At 39.0% G+C, this 27,444-nt stretch overlaps 2 protein-coding genes across 2 annotated transcripts in view; one reads left to right on the top strand and one right to left on the bottom strand.

Annotated features, from left to right (window-relative positions):
- Nucleotides 1-19,518, bottom strand: part of MAPK8 (mitogen-activated protein kinase 8) — a 119,108-nt gene extending 99,590 nt beyond the window's left edge. The window contains exon 1 of the mRNA XM_036385464.2: nucleotides 19,426-19,518. The gene's annotated coding sequence lies outside the window, so the exon portion shown is untranslated. The remainder of the gene's footprint in view (nucleotides 1-19,425) is intronic.
- Nucleotides 894-12,330, top strand: PTPN20 (protein tyrosine phosphatase non-receptor type 20). Its single transcript, XM_054515584.1, has 9 exons — nucleotides 894-909; nucleotides 2,182-2,267; nucleotides 2,813-2,928; nucleotides 4,823-4,971; nucleotides 6,675-6,765; nucleotides 7,300-7,634; nucleotides 8,861-9,076; nucleotides 9,347-9,409; nucleotides 10,230-12,330. The coding sequence occupies exons 1-9, from the start codon at nucleotides 898-900 to the stop codon at nucleotides 10,299-10,301; spliced, it is 1,140 nt and encodes a 379-aa protein (XP_054371559.1). The 5' UTR covers nucleotides 894-897; the 3' UTR covers nucleotides 10,302-12,330.
- Nucleotides 19,519-27,444: the final 7,926 nt, after the last annotated feature.

Genomic DNA, 27,444 nt, shown 5'->3' with positions numbered 1-27,444 from the left:
CAGATCCTCTCTCTTCTGTGGTGTTCATGCTCAAACCCAGAAGCCTCTGCTCCCAGGTCTATTGTTATTCATTTGAGAGCACACCCATCTTGCAAAGGGCAGTACTTACAGGCACGACTAACTCTATGGAAGAACTTTGTGCTCTATGCTCTGCTCTACTGAATACTCAAAAATTAATTATTAATTAAAGCTGGGAATGGAAGCAAGGATATAAAACTACCAATAGATTACATAGTTATAGTCCTCAACTTTCTATTTCTTTGAATACTGAAACATTTCCTATAATGTGGAGAAACCTAAGTGGGAAGGATATAGAATTCCTCCTTCTGGCCTGCTGGTTATTGAAGGCTTTGTTTCAAGTATTCATGGTCAAGACAATGCCACTGCCATTTTCTTCTTACATGACATCAATGAATTACATAGTTTCTGGGAAGTTTAAACTGTTTTCCTGAAAAACACAATGCTATTATAGAAGTACTGGCAGCAAAGTTAATTTATGGTATTTTTCCCTTAGCACTGTGAAGGAATGAGCTGGGTTAGGGAGAGAAGATTTAAATTGTTTCATGGTTTTTTATAGCTGCTGTTGATACAGGGCTTTACTTCAGTGTATCTTCTGGCAGTCTGAATTATGCTGGCTTCTTTGGTCGTGACATATGGCATTTGTGCTCTATTAACCCTCCCAGGCATTCACAAGAGGGAGATTCCATGCAGTTTAAGACACTGTATCTCAGTGCCCCATCTGAGGTCAAAGTCCTTTGGTCTAAGCAGCAGAGAAGAAATGGACCAATATTTTCATGTATTTGATTTTTTTTGTTTGTTTTCTGGTATTCAGCAAGTGGTGGGGAAAACCTGCAAGCTCAGCCTGTTTTCAGTTTCAAGCAAGAAGGCTCCAACCAAATGTGCAAAAAGGTAAAAATCAGAGAAGTTTTCAGAAGTTATCAGGCAATGTACTCATGTTTGTTTACATGAGTTTGCTGCAATGTGGGCAAGAACCACACCTTCTTAATGAAAAAAATGTTTCATGTGAGGGAAGTGTGCTGCCATGACTGGAGCTGCTGACATTTGAGTGAGTCAGGATTCCACTGAGACAAGAGCATATGATAAGTAGAATACATATGCTAAAAGGGTGGAGGGAAGAAAGGCTGCATATGCAAGTCTTGTTCTGATTCTTTATAATACTGAAATGAATAATTTATTAATTTTACCATCCTTTCAGTATTTCTAAACCATGTACATTAAAAGATTTCTATCCAGCTATCTCCACTACTATTCAAAATTCAAATGCATCTAAATTTCTTCAAACATGGCTATGATTTTGAATCTTAGCAAGTCCTGCAAGACATTCCACATTAAATTTCAGGGCATCTATTATTTATAAATTTAAAACTGTAAAACTCCTAAGTAAGTGCAAGAAAATTAGGTCTTCTTATCCTCCAGAAAACAAATGAAAAACCCAAACCCTGATCAAGTAATGTAATTGAACCAGAAAAAGAAAAATGGTAATTTGAACTAAAATTTAAATAATTGTTTATCAAGTGTTACAGCTGAGAAGAAGCTACTTTCATATACTAATAACAGATATCCTGCATAACTATTTAAATGCAGGACCTAGTTATTACTCTTTAGGATGGATAAACAGCCACCTGTACCATTGCTTCTATTGCATATGGAGGATCATCAAGGGTCTGCCTTCTCTGTTAGTTGAGTGCTTCTTCAGCAGAGCAGCTGCACCCTGCTCCTACCATTGGCATTGTTGTGTCTAAGATAAAAAAGGAAATTATTACCAACAGTTCCATCTCAGATGCTGGTGCTTCCTGCTGCCAAGAATTGGGAGAGGAAGAATGTGACTCATGATTCCTGTGATTGCATTTTCTTTCTCAGATCAGAGAGGATATAACAAACGTTTCAAAGTCAGTCATGCATGCTGAGATGTAGAGGTGTCTCTAGACTGTATTGTTCTATTGCTCAGAAACTTACAAATGCAGCTGATAAGGCTTTTTACTCCAACTAGTTACTGCAATACACACTTTTGTCTGAAAGTGGAAACTATTTTATTTTCCCTTTCCTTCTTAAACAAAGGACACATTTCTGTCAGAAATAAGAGTGTTGATGAAAGTAACTACATTCTTGATGTTTCTGTGTACTGATTTTTCACAGCTTTTTCTTATTTGAAACATGCAGGATGCAGAAAGAATAGACAAATCTCCTCTGCAAGGTCAGCTGGCTGGACAAGACTATAAGGACCTCATCAGTACCGTTTCAGACAGGTAAGTCTTTCAAATGAAGTAAAACTATTAAAATAAATAGTATGGATAAATTATTTGTATATTTCCAGCTCTGTCCTAGTATGGTATGAAATCAACAGAACACGGGTCTGCTGGAATGCAGCTCCACCTTGAGGAAGAGCTGCTGAACACCTTCCACACAAGTACTAAGACAAGAGAATTGAAGCTTACAGGTGTAATGGCTAACAATTGAAAAATATCCTACATGAAAATGGTTCCTAGCTGCGAGAAACCTTACTTCCAGTCATTTTTGAGCTGCTTTTTATTCAGAGTATGTTCTAACCTCTGAAAAAACCAACCACAATCACATACCGAAAATAGTACTTTTCAGTAGCTATATTTGTAAACAATAATCCAGATAAAATGCTACTACAACTCCTTGAACTTATGATCTTCAGAGTTCTGACTAATTCTTGTAAATAGTTGCTCAATAAAGTTAAAAGTAAGCACAAATAGAGTAAACACAAAATCTTTGTATGGTTCAGATTATCAAAGCTTCTGCTACTTCAACTGACATTGTTTTGCAGGTCACAGAAATGTGCAGAATGTGAAAGCTGCAGAAAAGAAAATCAACAGTCTGAATCAAGCAGCTGGAACCATGAAGATGATGTTATGCCCCAGAGGATTCCTGTTCTACCTAGAAGTAATCATGCAAAAACTTCTCTTGTTTCTTCAACAGTATAGCCCAGCATCTCCATATATCTACATTGACAACAACACTAGTCCCTTGTACACAAGCTAAGAATTTGCTCTTTCAGTCTAAAGGACCAGAGCACTCAAGACACAGCTTTTACTGCTGATGCATAGATAGGCCATCCAAACTTTTGTAACTCTCAAAGGAGGCATACATCATGAGGTCTCTCCTCTCTTCCTTACTGTTCCCATACAACTTCACAAAATAAGTAAATAAACACTTAAAAATGCAAAACAAAGGGTCAAATTGTCTCTCAAGACTTTTTCTCCAGAATCACTGAATTTCATGACAATTTCATTAAAATCTCTAGAACTGATGTGCTTAAGCATGTACTGAAGCACTTTCACAACTCAGGTGCCAGAGCCTCTCTGACACCCAGAAGAGTTTACAGGAAGAATCTGCCTAATTGTTCCTTTATGAAAATTAAGCTCCTTCTGCTCCAAATGAGAATAATTTGTGAAAGGAATCATATTGAGGATGCTGTAGTATCTCAGAGATTCTGTGAAATTCAGATTTCTCTCTCTCTCCTTGCTTCTTCTCACCTGGTGGAAGCAATGAGTTGCTGATGGCTCTCATTAGAAGTAAAACACAGGTAACTCTCTCACACTACCAAGCTTTGCTGGCCAACAAACAGAAAATCCCAAACAATCTATCCTCTACTAGCTGCTCAGAGTTTGGGGTTTTTTAATTCCCCTTGATCTGGAAGAAGAGGTGTATGGGAAATAGTATGCTCTGTCTGGAGTGGGGATCTGTCTTCACTGGCACCCTCAACTCAATAATAGGAGCCTCTTCGAGGGTTAGAGACTGGAATGCAGACAGAAAATATCTTAAAAGCTCAGGCAAAGAAGGGGCAAGTTGTAGCCCAGACACAAACATAGCAAGCACAACTCTATTGTAACAGAAATTAATTCAGAGTAGTGATGATACCTTACAGGAAGAGAGCAGAACATTGCTTCTTGTCTTCATCCTGCAACAAACCCCTGGAACACATCATCAGCTTTTCTTTGAGACAGCTGGTATGTTACCCTCCGCAGACAGTAGCCTATGACTAAAAAAACAAATTCCATAATTCCTCTGCCTCAAACCATTAGTTTTTACATAACAAGCTACTGTTTTTACTCAACATGGGAACAAAAGTTATTCTATCACTCCAGTAGAGTAGTGATATTTCTGAAGATGCACTGTTTATCCATTTTCCTAATCTGTCAAGTACTGGACCAGAACACACATTTCAGAATGAGCAAAGTAGTAAAACTGAATCCTGACTTAGGTGCATCAAAGATAGTTCACATATTGCTCTTGAGGTAGTATGAGTTAAGATGAGAAGAAAAATATATTTGCTTACTTTAGGAAGGAAGAATTTGCCATGATTATTCCTAGCAGTGGAGTGTGGCAATACTAATTGGCATGGAAGTGTTGGAAATGTGAAGAAAATTCTCTGTAAAGATGTGGCCAGTCTCCTATACCAGTATAAACTAGCATTAAAGTCTCCAATTCTGCAAGAACAGTTTATTTAGAACAGACTGTATTTAGAAACTGTGTGAGGAAATAACTTGCAATAGTTGGATCTCCTTCCAAATAACATGAAATGTGGTGCTGGTTGTATCCATGATGTTGACTTATTCTTCTTTCTGCTGTGAACATAAGTAAGTTGAAAATATTTTCTTCCATTTTCTCATATTTCTCTTCCACAATATAAGCAGCAAAATATATACACATACTGCAGCTCCCTAGTTTTTAAAGCCAAGATTCTGCACTATGAACAGTAATAATTAAAAACTTCTTGCTTTTTTGTTATTGTGTTTTGAGGTTTTGTTTGCTTTTTTTTTTTGTTGATACATAGACAGAACCTTTGCTTCTGGAGATGAACTGACTCAGTTAATTAACTTGAAACCATCACAGAGTGGAGTAGATCCAAGGACTGGCATAACAGGTCTTATTCAAGGACTTCAGCTGCAGATTGAGAATCAAGAGGTGCTAAAGGAGTTTATGGTAAACTTTGATCACTTCTTAAGAGTTAAAAGTTTAGCAAAGCTAAAAAAGTGGCTTTCCATACAGTGCATACTGTATGGGAGTTCAGTTTGTATATCTTTACTGCATCCTTTTTCTCTGACAATTACTCCTGCCAAAATGGGGTTTCTGCTCTGCTGTTTGGGTGGCAGTACAGTGTTTGCATCTCTCTTTCCATGCATATCAGTCTTACTATGTTCGCTGTTCAAAGATGCTGCCCATGTAGAAGGAAAATAAAAAATGTAACATTCACAATGTAGATTAGGAATCACTTTTTCCTAGACTGACTTCTTCTTATTACCCCCTCAGCTCTGCTGAACATCTACCTAAGAACTATCCTAGGGGCTGCACCTAAGCAAGAAATCCCTGCTGCTAAGGATTCACTAAAGTAGAAACAGTTGAAAGGAAAACGTTCCACTCAATGGAACACCCCAGTTATCCATGGAACTCATTGCCACAAGATGCTGTTATGGCCAGGAACTTTGTAATGAAATTACAAAGAAAAGTAATGTACCTCCACAGATAATTAAATCACATAATTACATCTGATTGCATATAAATCATGAAAAAAATGTAAAATTAGGAAGGCTTGTAAAATCTCTTGTTTCAGAACATAAACAGAGTATGAAGTTATCATCAAATTCCCAAAGAACAGATTATTTCATAATTCTTCAAGATAGTACTGGATTTTCCTTTAAAGGACATGCTCATTACCAGTGCAATGGATTGCTGCCACTTTTCATAGTAATTGCAATGTTATCAGTTTCTTTCACTTGCCTTTATATCTCTGACTTTCTGGGTACAAAATCTCACAGGCTCAAGTGTGTAGGATTTGCTGACATTCCCTAAAGGCTCAAGGGCATGTATTAATTTTCATTCATTACATTCCATTACTGATGTAGGTGTAGCTTACTATGAGCTCAGTCCCACGTCTGCACAGAAAACGTAAAGATCTAATAAGTAAAGTGCTGGTTACCAAAGGCAGTGGATATTTTATCTGAGTAAAAGCCATAGGAACTGATGCAAGTGTTCACGAACTGTCATATGTATTTCAGTTGTTATAAATATATAGTGGCAGAATGTAATGATTGAGCATTGTGCAATGCACAGAAAATAGGTAGAAGAATAACAAAAACATCATGTAATGAAATGAACTTGCACATTCCTGCTTCTGACTACCCTGCATTCAATTCCCCAAAATTTGCTGTGAAGTTCTTAATGACTGTATGATTTGCACTTAATATCATTGATGCTTTCCCTATATTTACCACTTACTCCATCACTGAAAAGTATTGAGTCATTTTTGCACTGTTCATAGTGCAATAGTTAGTGCTGCTTGTGTTATCATCATAAATGCTTGTGTTATCAATCATTTGGCCAACACAGTATTCCAAAAATCTATAATACAGCAATATACAAAAGGGACTTGTAATGATGGGATCTGAGGATGAGGGTTGGAAATATCACTTGAAAATGCAGAAATATTCTGCAGGGAAGAGAAAATACAAAGCAAATTGAATTTTTTGCCTAGAAGTTTAGAGAATGATGTACTGATTCTCTTCTGTAAGAAGTCTATTTTCCAGCCTTGGGTTATATACAGCAGTAAAGTTTGTTCACACTGACACTGTAAAAGCTGTCTGTTGAGGATGTGAACAATATAGATTGACTATTTCCTTTCGATCTAGGCTTTAGAACATGTGAAGCCAATAGATGACTGCAGAACTGGCAAAGCACCAGAAAACCAGAATAAAAACAGATACCGAGACATCCTTCCATGTAAGTATGCACAGAAATGAGAATACACATTTGGTGAACAAAGTCATCAGAGGAACACAAAAAAATTTTCTGGACCCTTGATGTCTTCCTAGACTGCAGCAACAGGACAACACATGCAAAAATGTGTAGCATCTCTATATTCAGTGATGCAGTGTGTATATTCTTAGAGGTTCTTCTCGTTTATAACACCAATATCCAGTGACAACATTCCTATGCAATACATGAGAAGCAGAACTGGGTACTTACTCTATGTTGGAACACTGGCAAACAATTCTATAGTAAGCTTTTTAGAAGGCTTTCCACAATGTTACACAAGTACCTCAGGAGAAATAAAGCTGCAATGAACCATACAATTTATCTGTGAGAATTCCTACTTTCACTGGTTAATATTAGTGCTACTAGTCAACTGTGTTCTAAAATCCAGAGGGATACTTTTCTGGAGAGACTGAGGTTTCCTATATCCTGAGTGCTGGAGAGGGTAGAACTCTTGTTCCAGATCCACAGCTGAAATAGCATCTTTCTGTTTCTGTACAGATGATAAGACACGAGTTCCTCTGGGAGAAAAGAATGGCTACATTAATGCAAGCTACATTAGAATGAATGTTGGAGAAGAGGAACACTTTTATATTATAACCCAAGGGCCTCTTCCATCCACTATGGCTGATTTCTGGCAAATGGTCTGGGAGAGTGAATCAGATGTGATTGCCATGATGACAAAAGAAGTGGAGCTAGGACAAGTCAAATGCCATCGATACTGGCCTGAATCTCCCTATAACTCTAAAGAACTGGCTAATTTCTATCTCAGGCTACACAATTACCAGACTCTGGAATACTTCATAATTAGAAAAATAGAAATTATCAACAAGCAGGTAAGTTGATTTAATACTTTCATATATGATGAAACTGATTACACAGTTAATGTGAGTAGATACAAGTAGTATTGTCTGCTTCTTCTATAATATATGCCTAGTATTTTTTGGGGATGTAAAAATCTGAATAACAGGCATGAAATTAAGATTAATGAGGTGCTTTCTTCTTGCTCATTGCATAAGCAATGGATATAATATTACATACGTTTGGACAAGAACTTCCAAAAATGAGACCTCTAATAGTCACAGAACTGGTTTGTTCAGTGTTTTGCAGAATTGTTTACTGTTCTCATCAAATCACATCCCCACCAGAGTGGATTCATATTTGGTAATGGTGATTGAATGGAAAGAGGGGGAGAAGGTGGCTTTCATCCTAGAATTTAGGACAAATGATACTTTTTTTGTTCATGAAGAGACACAAACACACATGAAACTACAAATCTAGCAGCAACTTTTAGAAACCTAACAAATACAGAATCCAGGTGGAAGAACACGGAAAACAGGGCACGTATAAGTCCATCATTCTTGCCTCAATATTAAGTAAAGCTTTGCAAAAATTTCTGCAAGACATATTATTTAGTGGCATAATTAAAACATCTGTGCCAGACTAAACTTGGTGCCTTTTCCATCAAGATAACAATTTGAGGAAATGCACCTTATGTCACTGAGTGTGAAGCATTGCAAAGCATTTGATAGGAGTCTTCCTGAAAGACTCTTAAAATGGCAAGATGGAACACCATACGTGATTGTTTCAATGAACGTGCTAAGTTTGCTATGTTTGTACTGAATCAGTAGCAAACTACTACAGAAAGCCACAGGTCTACTTCAGCAGAAATCCATATTTACATTCAAATTCTTCTGATGGTAAAAATCCAGGTAGTTAGCATTCAGATTTTAACGTGTCTTTGTGAACTGGCAACAAGAAGCGTTGACCCAGGAAAATTTAATTAATATTACCAATAAATGACATAACTACATTCTTTCAAGGCAACTGAATAACTTCAGCGTCTCATCAAAGTCACATGAAGTAAATTTCCTAGGCCTGTGTTCCTGAGTGCGTTTCTTGAAATCTAAAGAAACATTAATAGAGTCAAGTATGAAAAGCTAAAGAACTGTAGAGTAAACAAACAATTTTAAGAATGAGGCTGTAGGAAAATTGTTAGTGGAATTCCTTAAAAATTGGTTTTGGGACTGATAATTCTTAACCTTTCTGGTCTCTCTTCCAGACAGAAGAAAAGCGCATTATAAGTCATTTGCAATTTACCACTTGGCCAGACCACAATACTTCCAAACTGGCTGAGCAGCTTGTAAAATTTATTTGTTACATGAGAAAAGCTCACAGGAGAGGACCTATTATTGCTCACTGCAGCACTGGCATTGGAAGAAGTGGAGTTTTGCTGTGTGTTGAAATTCTTCTCAGCCATATAGAAAAAGATTTATGTGTAAGTATCAAACAGGTCATTGTTAAGTATTACAAACTTGGTATGGATGTCAGTGGCATGGTGGGAACATCTTAGAACAGAATAAATCCTCTAAGAATTCACCCAAACAAAACGGAATAAACCCAGCTTTCATTGTTTTAAACAACAAAGATAGTAACTACAAATATACTGTTTCTAAAAGAGCTGTCACAGCTTCCCCATCTGAATATGCTTAAATCTTTCTTTCTGACTTGCACATCAACCAAAGTAAAAACAATTCTCTTCTGACAGTTCAACATCAAGCAGATAGTGAGAGATTTGCGAGATCAGCGTTTTGGCATGATCCAAACTAAGGTAAGTTCTAAATATGCAACTAGATCATTGTTTTTTAAAAAGCCTCAATCTGTGGTACAGGTCCATATGCTATGATAAAGCTAGGGCTTAAAATATCATTTTAGTGCTCTCATTTGAGGAAAATAACAGCCCTCTAGGCAAGGGGTGTCTAGTTTTAAATATGAAAGTCTGTCCCTTACTGATTAAGTGAAATAAAAGTAAAACAGCAATATAAGACAAATACAACACACCCCCCTTTCTTTTTCTAAAGCAAGAAGAAAAGCAAGTATCACAGAAACAGGGATTTACTATAAACCCTACCCTGCAAAATTATACCCTCTAGTTCAATTCTTGCTATTGATGAGTTATCATCACCAAGTAAACCCTTCTATCCTGAGCTAAACCCACTCCTGAAAAGATTTTTCGCACAGAAAAAAGAAAAGTTGCTGCTAACTCACCTTAGAGAAAACAGCTGGCGAAAATAAAAACAAGAGAAGACTAAAGTTCTTCCTATAGGCAAATATTTTAGCACAGGCTTTGATAGATTTTTCTTCAGGGTAATGATTGAGCATGGGACTAAAATTAAGCAATATATAACCTTCACTGTCCTACATGAGAGTTGAGTACATGCTTAAACTACAGAGTTCCTGTACTTTTACCAGTGATGGAACAAAAAGAATAAGGATTCTCTGAAATATGTATGTTTTGTATCCATATGACATAGATGGGATATTATAAACATATAACATTTAAACATATAACTTCAGCTAGTCCATCCTTCTTTGTCTAGAATTTATGTTGAATGTAAGCAGGTGTTTCACACTGGTGTCTCCACACACAGGATGAGTATTTATTCTGTTATGAAGTTGTGCTGGAAGTCCTTCAGATCCTGAGAGCAATGGATTCCTACTGAGTATGATTCCTACAATAGGACTCTTCCTGTTGCTATTCCACTGGACTCCAGGGACTGCTCAGCAACTACTTTAAAGACATGTCATGCCAGCACAGACAAGTATTATATTATATGCTTTTTTTAGATTACAAAGTAATTTAAAAACCTTGCTTAACGTGTCCTGCACAAGTCATTTATTTCTTGGCTCAAAGTATGAAGAAACAGCCAGCCAGCACTGCAACACTGATGTGACAAACTGCTATGGACAATTTTTGCATTCTGTGTAATAACATATTCATTGTTAGGAATATGTGTTGGGACTGTAGCAAGGATGTAGCAGCCTTCGGAATTAGCTTTACTATCCAGAGGGCAACTATCAAGATCTAGATTCTGTTGGTGTTAGGGGAAGATTAGTTGTCCCTCATCTATTGTTCTGCACTGTTTGCTTCTGGACTGCAAATCAGTGTTTACTGCACCAGTTATGCTTTTGCATGGAAGGACTCAGTTTGGTGACCTTTGGTGGCTTGAACAATGCAAAACCATTTCCAGCCCATGAGTTTATACCACTATCACCAGACATCTTAAATCAAGAAATTGACATAAAAAATAGGACGCCTTTAAACCCTGGTCCTCTTCAAAGGAAGAGCATTCTAATATGAAAAATAAAAATAAAAAAATAAGTGGATGGAATATTAATTTTTTCCAGCAAGATGAACAGATGCAGATAGCATCAATATTTTCATTCTACATCCACAGAAAAAGAAATGCAATACTAAGCCCATTGAAACAACTGTGTGTGCGTTGTGGTACATACAAACATTTCATCTTTCCCTAATCCTTTACATTGATTGACTATCTTCTCATTCTTACCTAGGATCTGAAATATGGGATGTCCTGCTGGTTTCAGTTGGGGCTGAATCAGATCTTTAAATTAAAGAACTCTCTGTACAGTTTATTTTTCTTGTAAAAAGTGTTTCTGTTTGTGTGGATGGATTTGAACAGAAATCTGCTGTTCAAGGTGTAAGATTGTATTTTTTTTCCATTTGTTGTACTTCTAAGTCCTTATCTAGAAGGTGACATATGGACGTGATTAGATATGCATTAGAATATATGCATTATTAGATATATTTACAAGGAATGCATATTATTAGATATGCATTCCTTGTAAACATAGGAAACTGAAACAATCTAACTAAATTGTATATATTTTTAAAACTTGGTTTCTGCAAAAGAGAAAAGATTAGGAGGCATTGGGTATAAAACTGCAGTTGAAGCAAGAAAATAAAATAACTTTATTTTATTACCTATTACGAATTAGAGGTTTATAATTCAGAAAGAATGGGGTATTAAATAAAAATTTAAAGTATGGCTTTTAGAAAAAGCCACTGTAATACAATTATAATTAAGGACAAGGCCCATTTTTTCTTTCTGCTCTCCAATAGTCTGAAGGCAGTCTCCAATATAGAAATGCAATTAATTATGTGAGCCAGATGCTAATTTCAAACTTATTAATAAAGTTCCAGAGCAATGCTAAATAAATCCAGGAATAACCCTGGATTTATATTGCTATAAACATATAAAGAACTCAATGTTTTGTCTTAAATTCATTGAATTTGGTCCTTCCTCAGAGCATTACTCTCCATGTATTCTGCATTTATTATCTTTATGTTGTATACAAAGGTCTGTTCACACAATTCTGTCAAATATCAACAGCCAATTTTTTCTCATAAATTTTTTACCTTCATTTGGTATTTGGCCTTTCACTTTAATTACTTCACATGTACTAGGCAATCAATGCATTACACTGTCATGAATACACAATTCATCTTGTGTACCACAATAATTTAATAAGCTTCCTAGTAAAAATATTCCTGTATTTTATGCAAAGGTGTTTTTTTTCTGCGGCTTAGAACAAGTATTCTGGACTTAGAAGACAATCCTCAAAGATCATTATTTGTACATCATCTTTGCAGCTGTTTGACAGAGTGCTTGCTGTTTGACACAAGTTTTTCCTGTTTTACAGAGATATTAAAAAGATTTATTAAAACAATCTGCTTAATTTCAATTTCTTTTTATAAAAAAGCAGCTGCAATACCTAACTATTAACCAATTCGAGCTCTAGGGAAAATATTTTATTCATGAGGGCTTGTCTGTAAACTTCCTCCAAAGGCAGATTTTGTGATGATGTATAGTGGAATGTGGCCACATCCAGCAGCTGATAAGCATTCCCCCACACACAGCACAACTGAGTGTCCCACCTCTGTGTTCTTTATTCATGCACAACTCCCTGGAGATCCAGGCTCACTGATATGCATTCATTTGGAACAAAAGATAACCCACTCTTTACAGAGCTCACACAACTTGACAAGTCAGGATACACTGAAAAGAAAGGAAAATATACTGTCTCATTTCATTCATAGGCAAGTGAGGCAGTGGTTGGTGATTTGTCCAAGGTTTACAGAGTTTTGGAAAACTTGGGAACTAAACACAGACGACAAAATCTCTCATTTTTGCCTACACACAAAGCTATCTTTCCTCAGTCAGACCAGAGGATCATACTGCTCTGGATGATTTCTGATGAGATACTATTTAGCACATAAAGTGCTCTGGCTGGAATTTGCACACACTAATATGCAGGAGATGTGTTATGGCATAGAACCTCAGTCTGTGCCAATGGTCACCCTTCTTACTTCAGAGAAGTGGTATTGAGATCACCCTTTGTGCTCTAACACCTGGTTGCCAATCAGGACAAACTGCAGTGCAAATGTGAACAAAAAGACGTTTTTTGAAGACAGTGCCTACCATAACAAGCACACCAAAGAAATAAACATATGCTAGTCCTCAGAGTCATACTGTAGCACAAAACCTTGTCAGTCACACTCTGTTCAGACAGTAGCTCTGCCAACAGAACAGCACAACTTGTAACCATATTTTGGAGAAGTACCTGTTTTACCAGCACTGAGTCTGCTCTTAAGCTTTTTTATAGCTACCATTTTATCTCAATTTAAAAGCAAGTACAGCAAGAACAACCACTGCATAGCTGTAAGGTTACGAAATTATGTGTGTAGGGGAAAACAAATGTCCACATTTTTCTATTAACATTTTCATTGAGTTCCATGGACCCAGAACTGCTTCATGCTGATGTCTCTGTGTACTCTAGTACCCCATCTGCAACGGGTAAGATACCTGAAAATACCCACACCTGACAAAATGGGTGTTACTGTCTACGAGAGCATTGTCAGGTATAAATAATTGACTTGTCCTAATATAATCATGTTTCCTTTAAATTTTCTTAGATGAGAAAGAGAGACCAGCCAGTAATTTTTTTCTGCCTTTTCAGTTGAAGGTTATGGCCTCACTGAGCAACAGGCCCGTCTGTGTCAGAACTAATACAGCAACTGCAGAGGGTCCGTCCTGAAAAAGAGCAGCGATCGCTGCCATCTAGGGGCACACCGCGACCACGACAGGGCCAGTTGCAGCCGGTCGCTCCTGCCCTGGGCACAGACCCACTCCATGTCCCTTAGCTGCAGAGTAAAGGCAGCCAGATAAATGAAACAGAGGGCTTGTGGGCAGATTGCACTAGCTAACTGAAATGATGCCACTGTGACTTCTTGCCTATACCTACAAGTGCAGCTAGAAGCCCTCAGAGGAACATTCTTTCTATTGGATAATAGAAATACTGAATGGAATTATTTTCTCAGGAAAAAATAAAAATCATTCAAATGACTAAAATGGGGCACCCCTTCCACAGACAGGGTCTTCACAGTGTGTTGCACCCACACTGGACACTTGCTTGCTGCAGCACAAATCAGAGTTCCCAACATCTGAAGGAATGTAAGTTTATCTATACTATTCTCTCTTCCTTTAAAGTGTTAACATTAATAAATAGTACTTTGCATAATCTCAGTGTCTTAATTATTGGAATTACACAGGAGCAGCAACTCCAGCTTCAAGACACTCAGTTACTCATTAAGGATAATGGTACTTCTCACAGCTTAAATCACAAAGCTGGACTCAACATGATGACTACCTGCTTGCAAAGCTGCCTAAATATTATTGTAATTGAGCTCCTTACACAGAAAAGAGAGCTCACCCTAGCAGGCAAAGCAGACAGAGTTAGAGTCCACTATTAGATGAATCTTTTAAATGTCCAGTAATGTGTGTGATAGAAAGGCACAGCACTTATAAGATATGTGTAACCCTGAAGAGTGGTTTGCACATAATCTTGCATGGGTGTAGCTTTGTAGGGTTAGAATTAAACTTGTGAAACCAGAAAAGTATTCTGTATTGTCATACTGATATATGACAATATATCACTTACTTTGTGCACATCAGGAATAATAGAACCTCATACTTCATGCATGCTTCTCCAGGCCCAACACCATGGAAAACTAACACTGGATCCCAGAACCACAACTCAGAATAGCTGAGATTGGAAGGAAGCTCTGGGAACCGTCCAATGTAAACCCTCCCACTCCCAGCAGTGTCACCTTGAGCTCAGGAGTCTATTCTCGTGGGTTTTGGGTATCTCCAGGATGGACACTCCTTGACACCTCTAGGCAACCTGTTCTGCTATTTGGCCATCCTCAGAGTAAATAAGTTTTTTTCTGATGTTTAAAGAAAATTTCCTGGGTTTTAGTTTGTGTCTATATCATCTTGTTCTGTCTTTGGATACCACTAAGAGGAATCTATTTCTGCTTCTTTACCTCTTTACTCCCTCCTGATAAGGAATTTGTACATATCGATATGATCCCCCTGAGCATTCTCTTCCCCATGCTAAACAGCCCAAACTCTCTCAGCTTCTCCTTACACAGCAGACATTTCTTAATTGCAATTTCTTAATCATCACAGTGGCCTTAATATGCAAGTACAGTTTTAGAGAGATTATAAGATTCCATCCAACAGCTACATCCAACAGCCTACTGAAATTAGGAGGTAGAGTTATTGGTGCCTATTGACAAGTGATAGCTCCTGTTTTAATACCACTTAAGGACTGATCAAGGCCTGAGGAAACAATACGGGAGATTAAGAAAAGATGCAGAGTATAGAGCATATCTTCAATGTCAGTCTGAAATATCTGCCAGCAACCATCTCTACTTTTTTACATAGTCTTAACTGTTCAGTGTCCTCCCATATGAAGTTAGGTGGCTATTCAGAATTCACTGCCTTTTCTGCACAGCACCAGTTACACATTCATGCCTGAGGGACAGTGAACTTTTTGCAATCCTGTTCTGAATTATACAGCTATTTAGCTTTCTCATTAAACCATTCAAAAACAAAACCCCAAAAAGCAGTTAAAATGCCTGAGAGCAGTACACCCCCAACCAGGCGACAGACACAATGGGGACTATACAGTAGCTGTCCAGCACCCCAGCTCATTACACAACCTAGCAATTAACGGAGGTTGCCTGTGCTCCCTCCCCTCCCTGCATTTGTCCTCTTGAGAGATGACAATCCCTTCTTCGCCTTCCTGTTCAACACTCTTGGAAAGACATGCCAATGACTGTAGGCTTTCCTTTCCCATCGCACTGCTCTAAAAAGCTTCTAACTACTTCCATTACCACTTCCTTCATGGCTGAAGCAGATTTATTCCAGGCAAGGCACCAGCTGCAGTACCCTTGGCTCATTCAGCACACCTACCAATAGTTCCCAAGGCAGAAACAACATGCTGTGAGTTTGCTTAATGCCAGCACCTTTGGATAAGTGACAAGGACACTATGGGAAATAATGAACATTAGGGAAATGTAGCTATAGCAACACTAGTATTCACAAAGCAAATCCCCACCATGAGCACAAGAAAACTGCTGTTATTGTATTTGTAAAAGTGCTGATAAAGCAGGAGCTTGGGCTACAACATCAGGAGAAGGCATGCCTGGCCTGCAGTCTTGCCACAAATGGTAACACATACAAAAGCACCCCTACAGCAGACAGAAACTTAGCTCACACACTTTCAGAAATGTTGGCTGAAACAACAGATCCAAATTTGAGCCTTTGTAAGAAAATCCCAAACTCCCCCTAGCTCTTTATTTTCCTGCTCCAGATTTTACTGCAGTTTTAGCACCATGTCATCAAAGGAACCATCCTGATGACACTCTCATGCTGATCAGGAAGCTGCCATTGTTCCAGAAGCAGGAACTGAACCTTGGTCTCTCATTAACCTAAGCTGCTTCCACCCTTTTTATCCACTTAAAGCGGGCAAAAATTGTAGTTAAGTCTTCAACAGGAACACAGACAATGCTTTCTGACTTCTTTTTTTAATCATAAGATGAAGCAAGTGAATTACTCTCAAGGAATTTTGACTTTCACTTGATATAAGAAATAAAAAGTTAGTTTATTTAACTTGGAACAGCACTACACATATTTCTCCAGAATTCCTGGGTTCCTCTCTTCATCACATCTATAATTCACTTTAAGAAAAATTTCTTAACAGTATCATGCCTCATTTTCTCGGTCTACTGCTTTGCTCTCTTAAAGAAGATGCATGAGGCACAGGTAATGCTTGGGAAGAGTTGAGTGAGTACTCAAGTAAAAGACAATACAATACATGAAATATTCTTCATGCTTGCACTTTTCAGTTACCACACATTCCCCTTCACCCCTGTGTGTGAGTTAGGACACACATAGCATATATCTATCTCTATTATTAGGAAATTAGCATTGAATTGTTAAGGGGAAAATTTCACTAAGGGAAAGAGTAGGATTCTGCTCAGGTATAATTTGAAAAAGGAATAGGAACAGAGTAGGAACGAAGTGTTTTTTGATAGCTAGAAATTCTGCTAGTATCACCTAACTTGAGTCACTTAGCATGGACTCAGCATCCTTCCTTTTGCTTGACAGCAATTTTAGATCAAAAGACCTAAAACTCTCTGGGACCTCTGTTCCCATAGACAAAATCCACACAAAGCCTGGAATGCCAGCAGCCTGGGATGACCACACCTCTCAGCTCAATACAAATACCCAACTCCTTCAGAGCAACATTGCTCTAGGCAAGAGCATCTCCTTCCAGAGTATTCCATGCCAGCCCCTACTGAGATTTTCAATGACACAGAGGTTACTCCACCTATTCCTTCTCTCAACAACATTCACTTAGATCCCTGGCTAAAAGCTTGGTGGCTGCTGGGTTATGCTCCTCTGCTAGACTTGGTCAGTTACCCAAAAGGTTCAATTATCCTAAGAGTCCTCAGGGGATTTACATAATACTCCTTTGAGGTCTATCAAAGCATCTGATGAAACTCAGTTACTTCCTTGAAGTTCTGAGAAGAACACAGATTAAACTGGGAACACAAACATCAAGATAGTATGTTAAAAATATCTAATTAATAAAATATCTTTTTCCTTTTCCTTTATCAACAGTTGTCCCCTCTTAATAGTTCCATTAATAGGGCAAAAGGTTTACACACCTCACTTCTGGTTGGGCATCTTGACTCCCAGTTTTTTGTGAAGTCCTCGAGGAATTCAAATTACAGCTAGGCTACCTCCAGGTGGTCAGGACTTCACTAATCAATGGTATGTAGCCAGATGAAGTGATTACAGCCTTGGGTAGGAAAGTATTGTTATCAAAGCTGCTGCTTTCTGTAGCTTCAGCCCAACTGGCCTCAAAATCATTACACAGCACAGATGGGGGTAATGTGCCCATTATTCCCATGTCTATATGCTCATAGAGGAGCTATGTCCTCTCTGTAGCTTTACACGTGTTCAGTTCCCTTCACAGTTTCCCTCCAAAATGCCAGCACTTCTCTTCCTGTCTGGCTGTTCTTTGAGCACTGATTGGGATGTGAGTGATCTGCTTTTAACTCCCAGTTACTTCTATAACAGCTGAGAGCACCAAGCCTATATATTGCTATTGTCTTCACTTCTGGGAGATGTAGAACATACTCTCCAAATTCAGTTCATGTCACAAACACACATTATGTGTACCAGTATGTGAGAAAGCTGGCAAGATTGGGAAGGGCATCTGCATTAGTGTGGATGCATTTACCTGCCATGGGAGCAGGCTGATAATGGATACAGATGCCAACAAATCATGCAGGAAATGGGGCTAGCAGGGAGAATTTCCACCTTCCACCTTTCTTTAACTTTTTGGTTATGTTATGGTAATGGTAATGTTCTTTTTTCCTTCTTTTCTCACCTTCTGCCAAATGACAGAATAATCTACACTAAAAGCAGACATCAGTTCAATCCTTAAGACACAGTGATGTCTGTGTTTGCATGTGAGTGCATGTATGTGACTGCTTTCTACAGAACAGAATCAAAAATATTCAACCAAGTGTCCTTCTACAGCTAGTAGGGACTTTCTAAGTGTGGATTATCTTCATTCCTATCTGGGCAGGAGAATCTTTCTGACCCAAAAGATGATATGTGAATAGCATAGTGTTGAACATGCTTTCTGTGCATGGACTTAAAAGCTTACCACTGTGTCATACTTCCATGAACTCCTCATTGTCAGCAGAACTGACAGCATCCAGCTCCAGTGCTGGTCAGAGAAGTTAAAATAATGGTCTCACCCAACCCTAGACTCCAAAGATTCCCTATAATCTACCACGTTAAAGGCCTAAGGTCTACCCAGCTAGTTGTAGGTTTGTGCCCTGTGCTCACTATGCCTGTGCAAGCAGCTCGTCACCAGACCAGCTCTCAGCAAGGGCCCATCTGTGTGCAGCTCTGTGCTTGCCTGAACACAAGGCAAGGGCTTGCAGAGTCCTGGCAGGATGGGTGCTGACAATGGCTGTCAGAGGGGGAAATCTCCCAGTGGGAATGTGTGTGATGGACCCACTGGAGTGAATTAGGTCACCTCATGCTGTCAGAAACAATAGGGACAGAGCTCATACAATGGCAAGCAGCCTCACATATGAAGGTCTATGGACAACTGGTTCTGCTAAAAAAGGTTATCAGCAGTGATACTACACAGCATCACATCACTGCAGAGGTGAACTGGCATGTGAAGGGAGGCAGAGGTCTGAGCAGCTCAAGGCACACAACCAGAATCCTTAGATTAAAAGCAATTTCTCTTAAGTAGCTAAGAGGGCATCTGCTTTGGACTTGACAGGCTGAAAATCCTCCCTGCTTTGTCCTCTAACTTAACTCTTTCTTACCAAAGAATGAAAATATAAATAATCTGCAGTAACAGGCTGAAATTGTTTAAACTTACCAGTAGCTTTAAGGTTTTCAGCATCCTTCAATGCTCATCCACGTTCTGGACTCTCAGTTGCAGCTAGATCTATGGTGTAGCCTTCATAATTGCTCCTGAAAATGTTGACCATCATTTTACTGATTCCCTCCTAAATTCATTCTTTCCCATCACAAATCCTAAAAAGGGAGGAAGAAGAAAAGGAGGTTGGTTAATAACCGATTGATTCAGACTTTTCTCTCTTTATCAAATATCTCACAAAAACCTCTGTCAAAAGCAGGGAATGCTCTGTTTTTCAGGGGACATACTCTTCCCATATCTGGAAGAAAATTCTGCTGGTTATTATTTGCTCCATCATGCAAAGGAAGCTGCAGAAATGCTGTACACAGCTAGATCCAAAAAGTGCACTTGCAAAAGTGAGAGGAAAGGCAATAGTGCTTGTGTTTATGGGATTTGAAAGAGCAGAAAAAAAGGGAAAACCCATTTGCATACATACTCATGCAGATCAAATAGGATAATTTTGAACTTCATGCATTATACTTCCTCTTTCCCTACCAGAATTAGCCTGAATATAACTTTAACTTCACTATCTTTCCCTTCACTGAAATTTTGTGTCCACTGCCAGACCCATGCCTCATCCTAACTCTGGACACACATATTTAACTGCTCACTAGTGGGATGCTGAACAAATCCACAACAGTACATTCTAGCTAGGGTACTATATGTGCTTTCTGCAAATTTAAACATAATGGAGACTGTTTTTATCATGGGGGCCTAGAGCTGCATGATGAGCATTTGTGCCCTGCATAATTTGGGTTTTCTACTGATACTCTGATCAGACTGATAAAAAGATAGCATTTACATCCCTGCAAAAATCCAATGACAAATTCCTTGTATTTCAGCTCTGTTATGTACCCACCAGCATTTCAAGCCCTTTGATCTCTGAACTATATAGCATTCAGCATGTATCATTATAACATCAGGTTTAGATTTTGTACTCTTGTGATTCTGAGCATAATATCAATAATTTTTTTTGCTTGTTTTTGGTATACTGTTTTTAAAATTTCTTTTTATAAATTTTTATAAATTATTTTGCAGTCATCACAAAAGGCTTGTGATCCTTCCAGTTCCCACCAGATGTCACCAAGCTCTCAAGGATCTCTGGAGTTAGGACAGTAGAAGCCTCTTGCTTGAGTGCTAGTGCAGTGTCTTTCCCTTTTCAAGAGATCAGGGTAAGGAGCTGAGACAGTCTTGCCTTGTCAGTGCATGAAACGCTGCTGAACCACCAGTGGGTCAAAGCTGTCATGACTTCACTGCTGCTGAACAGTTTTATCTGGAAGGAGTCAATCTCTTCTCACATACTACCAGGGAATAACACTATCACAGCTCTGCTCTCTGGCTGACACACATGTCAGAGCAGGAAGCAATACAATAACATGCACAAGAAGCAAGTTTGTGTTATTGCCTTCCAGGTTACACACTTAGGTGAAGTGGCCTGCTTCTGGCCTGCACAGGGAATACTGAACTAACTGAGCACTGAAGCCAGCTTTCCATGCCCATTTTGAGAAACATTTGCCAGTAAGCATTTTGCTTTTCTAGGCAGTGGTTCTCTTCTGAGTTTTACTGAGTGCTGAGCATTGTGGTCTCCCTGCACAGTATAAATGCCTGAGGTCTCACTACTCAAATATGTCTGTTCCCCTGGAATGAGCCAGCCTGCCAAGAAGCTCTCCTCAATGCATCCCAATTGGCAGAATAGCACTCTCAAGGCTCTGCCATCAGAGGAAATATTCAGACTCAAAGACATTAGATGCACAGACTAAGATGAATAGAAGTTGACAAATATCCAAGATGTATTTTTGAGAATGAAGAGGCTGAACTGAAAATGAATGGATTTTAATGAGAGAAGGAAAGGAAATTCACCATGAATTGCAGACATCTATTGTCCTGAAAGGATATTGTTCCCCATGGCCCCAGAACAAACATGAAAGGAACACATTTCATGAGGTATTGTTTGGGCTGGCTTGACTACAGCAGCTTGGGCTTGGATAGAACTTTTCATGGAGGGTTTCAAATAATTTCACTTCTGAGAGCATTATTTATGGGCTTTTTACAGACACTGAAGTACACATTGAGACAAAATTACTTGGCCTTACAGTGAACAGCTGCCAGAGCTGGGAAAGTGAATCCTGATCAGTATCAATGAACCTCTGCCCTAGGCCTTATTTCAGCAACCCTGCACATGGGGAAATTTGGCAGTTGGTTTTCTTGCACCAGCTCTCACAAATGACATTGTACTGAAGCAATTATTGTCCATAAGAACAGCAGAGCCTGTTTGTCCTTTGTAGCTGGGAATGGATTGGACATTGCTCCCTACAGAGTGCACAGCAGCCAAGGGCATGCAGAAGAACAAACACAGTTGGGCACACTTGTTGGTGCCCTTACAAGCTGACAACAGTCTCAGGGTGATTCAGCTCAGGAGATAATCTCATTCCTGTGCAAGTCACCCTAGTTTGTCTTGTGTCCTGCCCACTGCAGCTATCAGTGTTACATTCTCCTCCTGGCCATCAAAATAGCTTCCAATCTAAACTGGAATACCCTCATTTTAAGGTGTGAGTTGTCTCTAAGAACTGTGTATATCTTTTGAAAAGTTGATGACTGCAGATGGCACACGCACCAACTATTCACCACTTCGTGATTACATGGTCCCAATTCTTATTGCTGAGAAGGAGAGGGGAAATAAAATTCCAGCCTGGGCTTTCTCTCCACTTTCTTTTTTCCTACATCAGCTAAAGTGATCTATAATTATCACAAACACCTCTTATTCTGGGAACTTTTTCCTCAGTTGGGACAATGACTAAAAACAATATCATTGTATTTCCAATGCTTTCTTTTCTGACAGAATAGTAATTTCTCTTCCTGCAGAAACATCTCACTTTGACAACTACACAGAAACAAACAACATTTAAAAGGCAAGGGTGTAACACATTGTCATCTAGTACAGAATCAAATTACCCTTCTTTTCTCCCTCCCATCAGCATCAATTTTCATGACATACTCTACTTACACACATGTGACTCTGGGATTAGAAACACAAACCTCTGCCATTTACAGAACATTGCTTTTCTCCTTCACTACAGGCAGACATGATCACAACTGACACAATGCCTTTGCTCACACAACAGCCAGCCTTGTTCAGTTTGTGGTGCAGCCCATGCCATTGAATGTTCACTGCTTCTGGTACCCAGTGCAGCTACACAGTAATTCTAATAGCTGGCAGCTCTTTTGCAGCTGCCTGAGCTGCAGTCAGATTCATGACCACAATGTTGCTATGAACTTGAAAGGCCATCTGAACATTTTGCTTTTTATTTGTTTTGTAACTGATGGGAATTTTTCCACCTTTGATGCTATTGTAAGGAATTCAAGCCATAAAGCAGAAGGGTAGCAGGACTCTGGTCAGCTGAACACTAACCAATTCCAATCTAAAAGGCCTGTATTTTACTTCTGACTCTTTTCTTGATCCATTTGCCTTCTCAATATTGTTCTATTTCTCATCTCTTAATTATAACTCATCATTATTCCCAATTAAGAAAAAAACAGATGAAGGGAAAAGAATGAAAAAAGAAAAGCAACAATGAATTTCAAAATGTATCTGAAAAGCCAAAACCTTTTTGGTTTCCTGAAATCTAGACAAAACTGTAGAAGCCCCCAGGAACAATTCCTGTTTCCAAGCACTTCAATAAGCAATTTGAGCCAGAGATATTTTAATTCTTCATTAAAAAAGATTCCTTAGAGGTCAACTTATCTTGAATGGTCCTGCTGTAATGAAGTATTAATAGAGAGAAATCAATTTCCATTATTACTGTCATATTATGCTGTCAGAAATAAGTGCATCTACCTACTGTGGCTCAGGTTTAGTTACCTTAGTCCTGCTGTAGAGAGGCAGCCCTACCTGTTTCCTGGCCTTACTGCAAAGCAGAATAGCACATGCTATCCCACACAGAAATATCTGACTTCTTAGTTGCATCAAGGGTCCTTATTTGCCTGTGTGTACTTCCTTGACAAAGAAATGAGGCTCACAGCAGTTGATCATAGAAATCTCCTTGTAGTGAAGATTTGTGGTTTCTCCCAGTCATGTAGTCCCTTCAGGCTTAGTTGCATTCCAGTCTGGGTTTAAAAAATTGCTAATGGAAAATACTTCCACACCCAGTGGCTAATTACTTTCTTCCTCAGAAGTTAAAATCTCGGGTTGGTTATGAATTCACTGCTCTTAGCTGTTAGTTTCAAGGGAGAGCAGAAAGGCCTAAAAGGGACAAAGGAGATCCTGTAGTACCTATAGGATTGTTCTTATGCTTTTGCCTTCTAAACCTTACTTCTAAGTAATTTATAATAATAATAATAATAATTAGGATTTGTGTTGATTCATGTCTGCAAAGCTAGAGCATGAAAAATGTATTAGTGACATTCACTGAACTTTCTATAATTCCCTTTACCCCCTATAAGGTTCAGCATTGCTGACATCAAATGGCCAAAAATGAGAGAGGCCATTCTTCAAAAACTAGATATTCATTAAAAAAATAACTATTTATTTTTTTATTCAGTAGTGTTCCAATTGTTCAAAGTTATATGTTCAGATTTTCTTCCTCAGCCACAAGCATTTTTTACTTCAGAAGCAGATGACTCCATGACCAAGTTTTTCAAGGGAAAAAAAGAAAAAAAAGACAAAATACTGCTCTTTAAAACACAGGTCTTACTGATACTGACAATTCCTACACGGTTCCAAATGAAACTGCACATAGGCCACAAGTAGTAGAAGTTTCTTGCTGGCACCCTGAAGTTCAGAGGCTATGCTTTCCTTCCTGCCCTATCACCACCAAAAAGGAAAAATATATGAATATAAAAACAAATTGTGATTGTGTTCCTGGAAGGAAATGCATCAGGTTAAGCATGCAGGAAGGGAGCCTTGGTGCTCTCCAGAAGGTTCCTCAGTTTCCAGTATGAGAGGCACTGGGTGTCATACAAACTCCAATATCAACAAAGCAGTTGTGACCATCTAAAATGCACTATACAGTCTGGAAAGCCACATTCAGATCCACAATTAGGGGCAATACACATTTAGGGAAACTACTCTGATCCTTCTGATTCCCTCACTGGACTCTGAGATAGTTAAGAGCCAGAATCTTACAGGACCTCATCTCTGTCCAGATTTTGGTTCAGCTGCCTCTTCTGGCACAAGACAAAGCATAATGAGCTCTGACAGCCTCTCAGTTGCCCATCTTGTCTGAAAGAAGGTCACTCTGACTGGGGCATCTGGCAAGCTAGAAGTAGCATCAGAGTATTTTGAGTGTGAAAGGCAATGCTGAGAAATTGAGTCATTTGGTTCCCAAGCAAAGCTGGCTACCTTCATGTCCCTGAGAGGACTAGGGCTTGGGGGAGGGGTATAAATTGCATGTTTCAAACTGTCCTTATTAACTAGACATTTCGTTTAAATTGTACTTAGCACCTGCCTCCAATTACCTGACTCCAAGGCCCATGTGTGACAGAAGCTGGAGCTCTGATTAAATCCATGCTTCGTACTAGTGAGCCATTAAGCCCAATCAAGGCTCACTGCTCCTTTGAAGGAGATCATTTGTCTTCATTAAAAGTGTCCATCCTTGATTGCCCTGACAGGAGCTTCTCCCTGAAAGATAATAAGGTCTGTTATTGTTGAGAGGTAAAATAATGTATTGCAGTCCTCTAGAGAGTGATTTGTATTTATTAATGTTCTCACAAATTACTGTTCCCTGATTAACCTGTGACTGTGACAGGTTACAGTCACAGGGTGTGCTGCTCATCACGGCCATTCATGCTGGCCACTGAGATCACTAAGGAGTAACAGCACATAAGGAAGTGTGGCCATCTCTCATCACATGCTGGCCATCTCTCCTGAGATCACTAAGGGGTAACAGCACATAAGGAAGTAGCCTCCTGCTGTTCAGTAATGCCTTAGGTCCATCAGGGAGTGATGGACAAAGCCTAGCCAAGTTGTGAAAAGCCAACTAATCACATCTTTGATCAGGTCCTAATCTTTGGTCCAGATACAGAGGACTACACAAACATCAACATCTTTGATATTAATATAACTATAATGCTACACATGTGAACCAGTGTCTTATACTTCTCATCCACAGAGTTTCAAGTATTTTACAAGGAGCTCCAACTTCAGTTGAGAGGAAAGGTTTTGAATTCCCCTTTTGAAATGGGAATTCAAAATCTTCCCATGATCACCTGAAAGGCCAGGGAAAGAAGAGCAGGTGCAGAATTCATGTTTTCTGAACTACTAGCCATGCCATTTGGCACAGTGAAAACTGTACAAATCCTCTCACACTATTCTTACTATTCTTTTGTGACAATCAAAATCAAACTAGTATCAGTGTTCTTCCACAACGACCTCAAAAGTAAACCTTTTCCAGAGGTCCTGTGCACAGTTGACAGGAAACATGCAGGAGACTTAGAAGTAGTTAAATAGTTGCAATTCCTACCGCAGTAAGAGTGTTTGGTAGCTCATCTCTGCGTTCAGCTCTGAGTCTCTTTTGTCCACCTCCTCAGAAATTTAGAGCTTATAATTTGCTACATTAGCCAATTCTGGCTAAAATAAGCTTACTCCTTTCCCTGGCCTTTAGGTAATTCTCATCAGGCCATTATGCTGGGGTTCATTTTCTGTGAGAAAACACTGTCAGATAAACACTTCATAGTGCCCAGGTCAGAAAATAGGAATGTGTCTGAAGATCTGCTCTCATCTGTGCCATCAAACTTCTCTTAGTTCAGCAGAATTCAAATAGGGACATTTGAGTCAGTCCTCTACAAATGAAGGAGATACAGTGTGGGAAGAAGTTGAAAGAAAGAAGAATTTCAGAGAAAACTCAAAAGGGATTTTCCACTGAAGCTTCAGGGTATAGCCAGTTCCAGTAGCTTCTAGTGTATCTCCAAGTCAGAGAACTCTGGGGTCATATTACTCCCTAAATTCAAAACCAAACTGAGCTTTTGATATAGTGACAGAAAATGGATTTGTGCTCTGAGTGCTCTAAAGCAGAGACAGGAACTTCTCAAGCAGAAAGGTTCAAAAGGTTCCACAGCCTTATTATGTTATGGAGGCAAGGGCTGTCAGGCCACTGCAGCCATGACCATGGAGCAAGCAGAGGCTGATACTGCCCAGAGGAGCAGAGCCAGCAGCACTGCAGAGTGTGCAAGAGCTCTGGTCATGCGGAAAGCACACCCAGGCTCAGATTAGGCCATACTCTGCCGCAGGATGTGAGAGCCAAGGAGAGCCATCGTATGCCCTTCTGTAAACAGTATTTTGGTCTGTAATAGGAGAAAGCACTTGGTTGCCAAAACAATTTAGACTGCCTGCATAGCTGAGGGATGGCCAGGGAGAAGTTTCAGTAGCCTGGAGGCTGGTAAACTACTCTTGCAGATTGAAGCTCCAACTTTTTTCTAAACTTTGAATCTCTTGTTTTGGCAAGTTTTCTCATTTCTTTAAATACACACTTAAACAGTCATTTGTTTAGAACTGATTTACTAGTGATATTAGCCTGATGAAGAAGCAGAGCATGTGACCCTAAAATTCTTCAAATGTCTCTTTAAAACTCTCTTCCATAAAGATCTGTACAAAACACTGGGTAATGTTTAGACAGTTGAAATGCCCTCACACTTGTTTTAAGTATCCAACTGTCAGGTCACAAAGAATCTGAGTTTGCTACAGCCATCCTTTCTGAGTATGGCTCTAATTCATTAAGCCTAGCAGCTCAGAAGCCATTATTTTTATGATAAAATTCTCTGTCATATTGGCCACAGAAATAGCCAGCACTTTGTAATACACATATCCTTATTCATTGCCTCTTCCTTTGTACATCTTTCCTGGTGTTTCACTTTACTCATGCTTTGCAAGTGATATTTAGCTGTTACATAGAACTACTTACAGCATTTCCACTGGAAGTTTCATTGTTATCTACTGACTTCAACAAATTAACACTGAAAAGTACCCAGAAAACCTTTCTTCATAAT

The sequence above is a fragment of the Molothrus ater genome, chromosome 8 (genome assembly GCF_012460135.2).
Source record: "Molothrus ater isolate BHLD 08-10-18 breed brown headed cowbird chromosome 8, BPBGC_Mater_1.1, whole genome shotgun sequence".
Classification (NCBI taxonomy): domain Eukaryota; kingdom Metazoa; phylum Chordata; class Aves; order Passeriformes; family Icteridae; genus Molothrus; species Molothrus ater.
The sequence above is the reverse complement of the archived record's forward strand: the minus strand, read 5'-3'. Positions and strand labels throughout refer to the sequence as shown.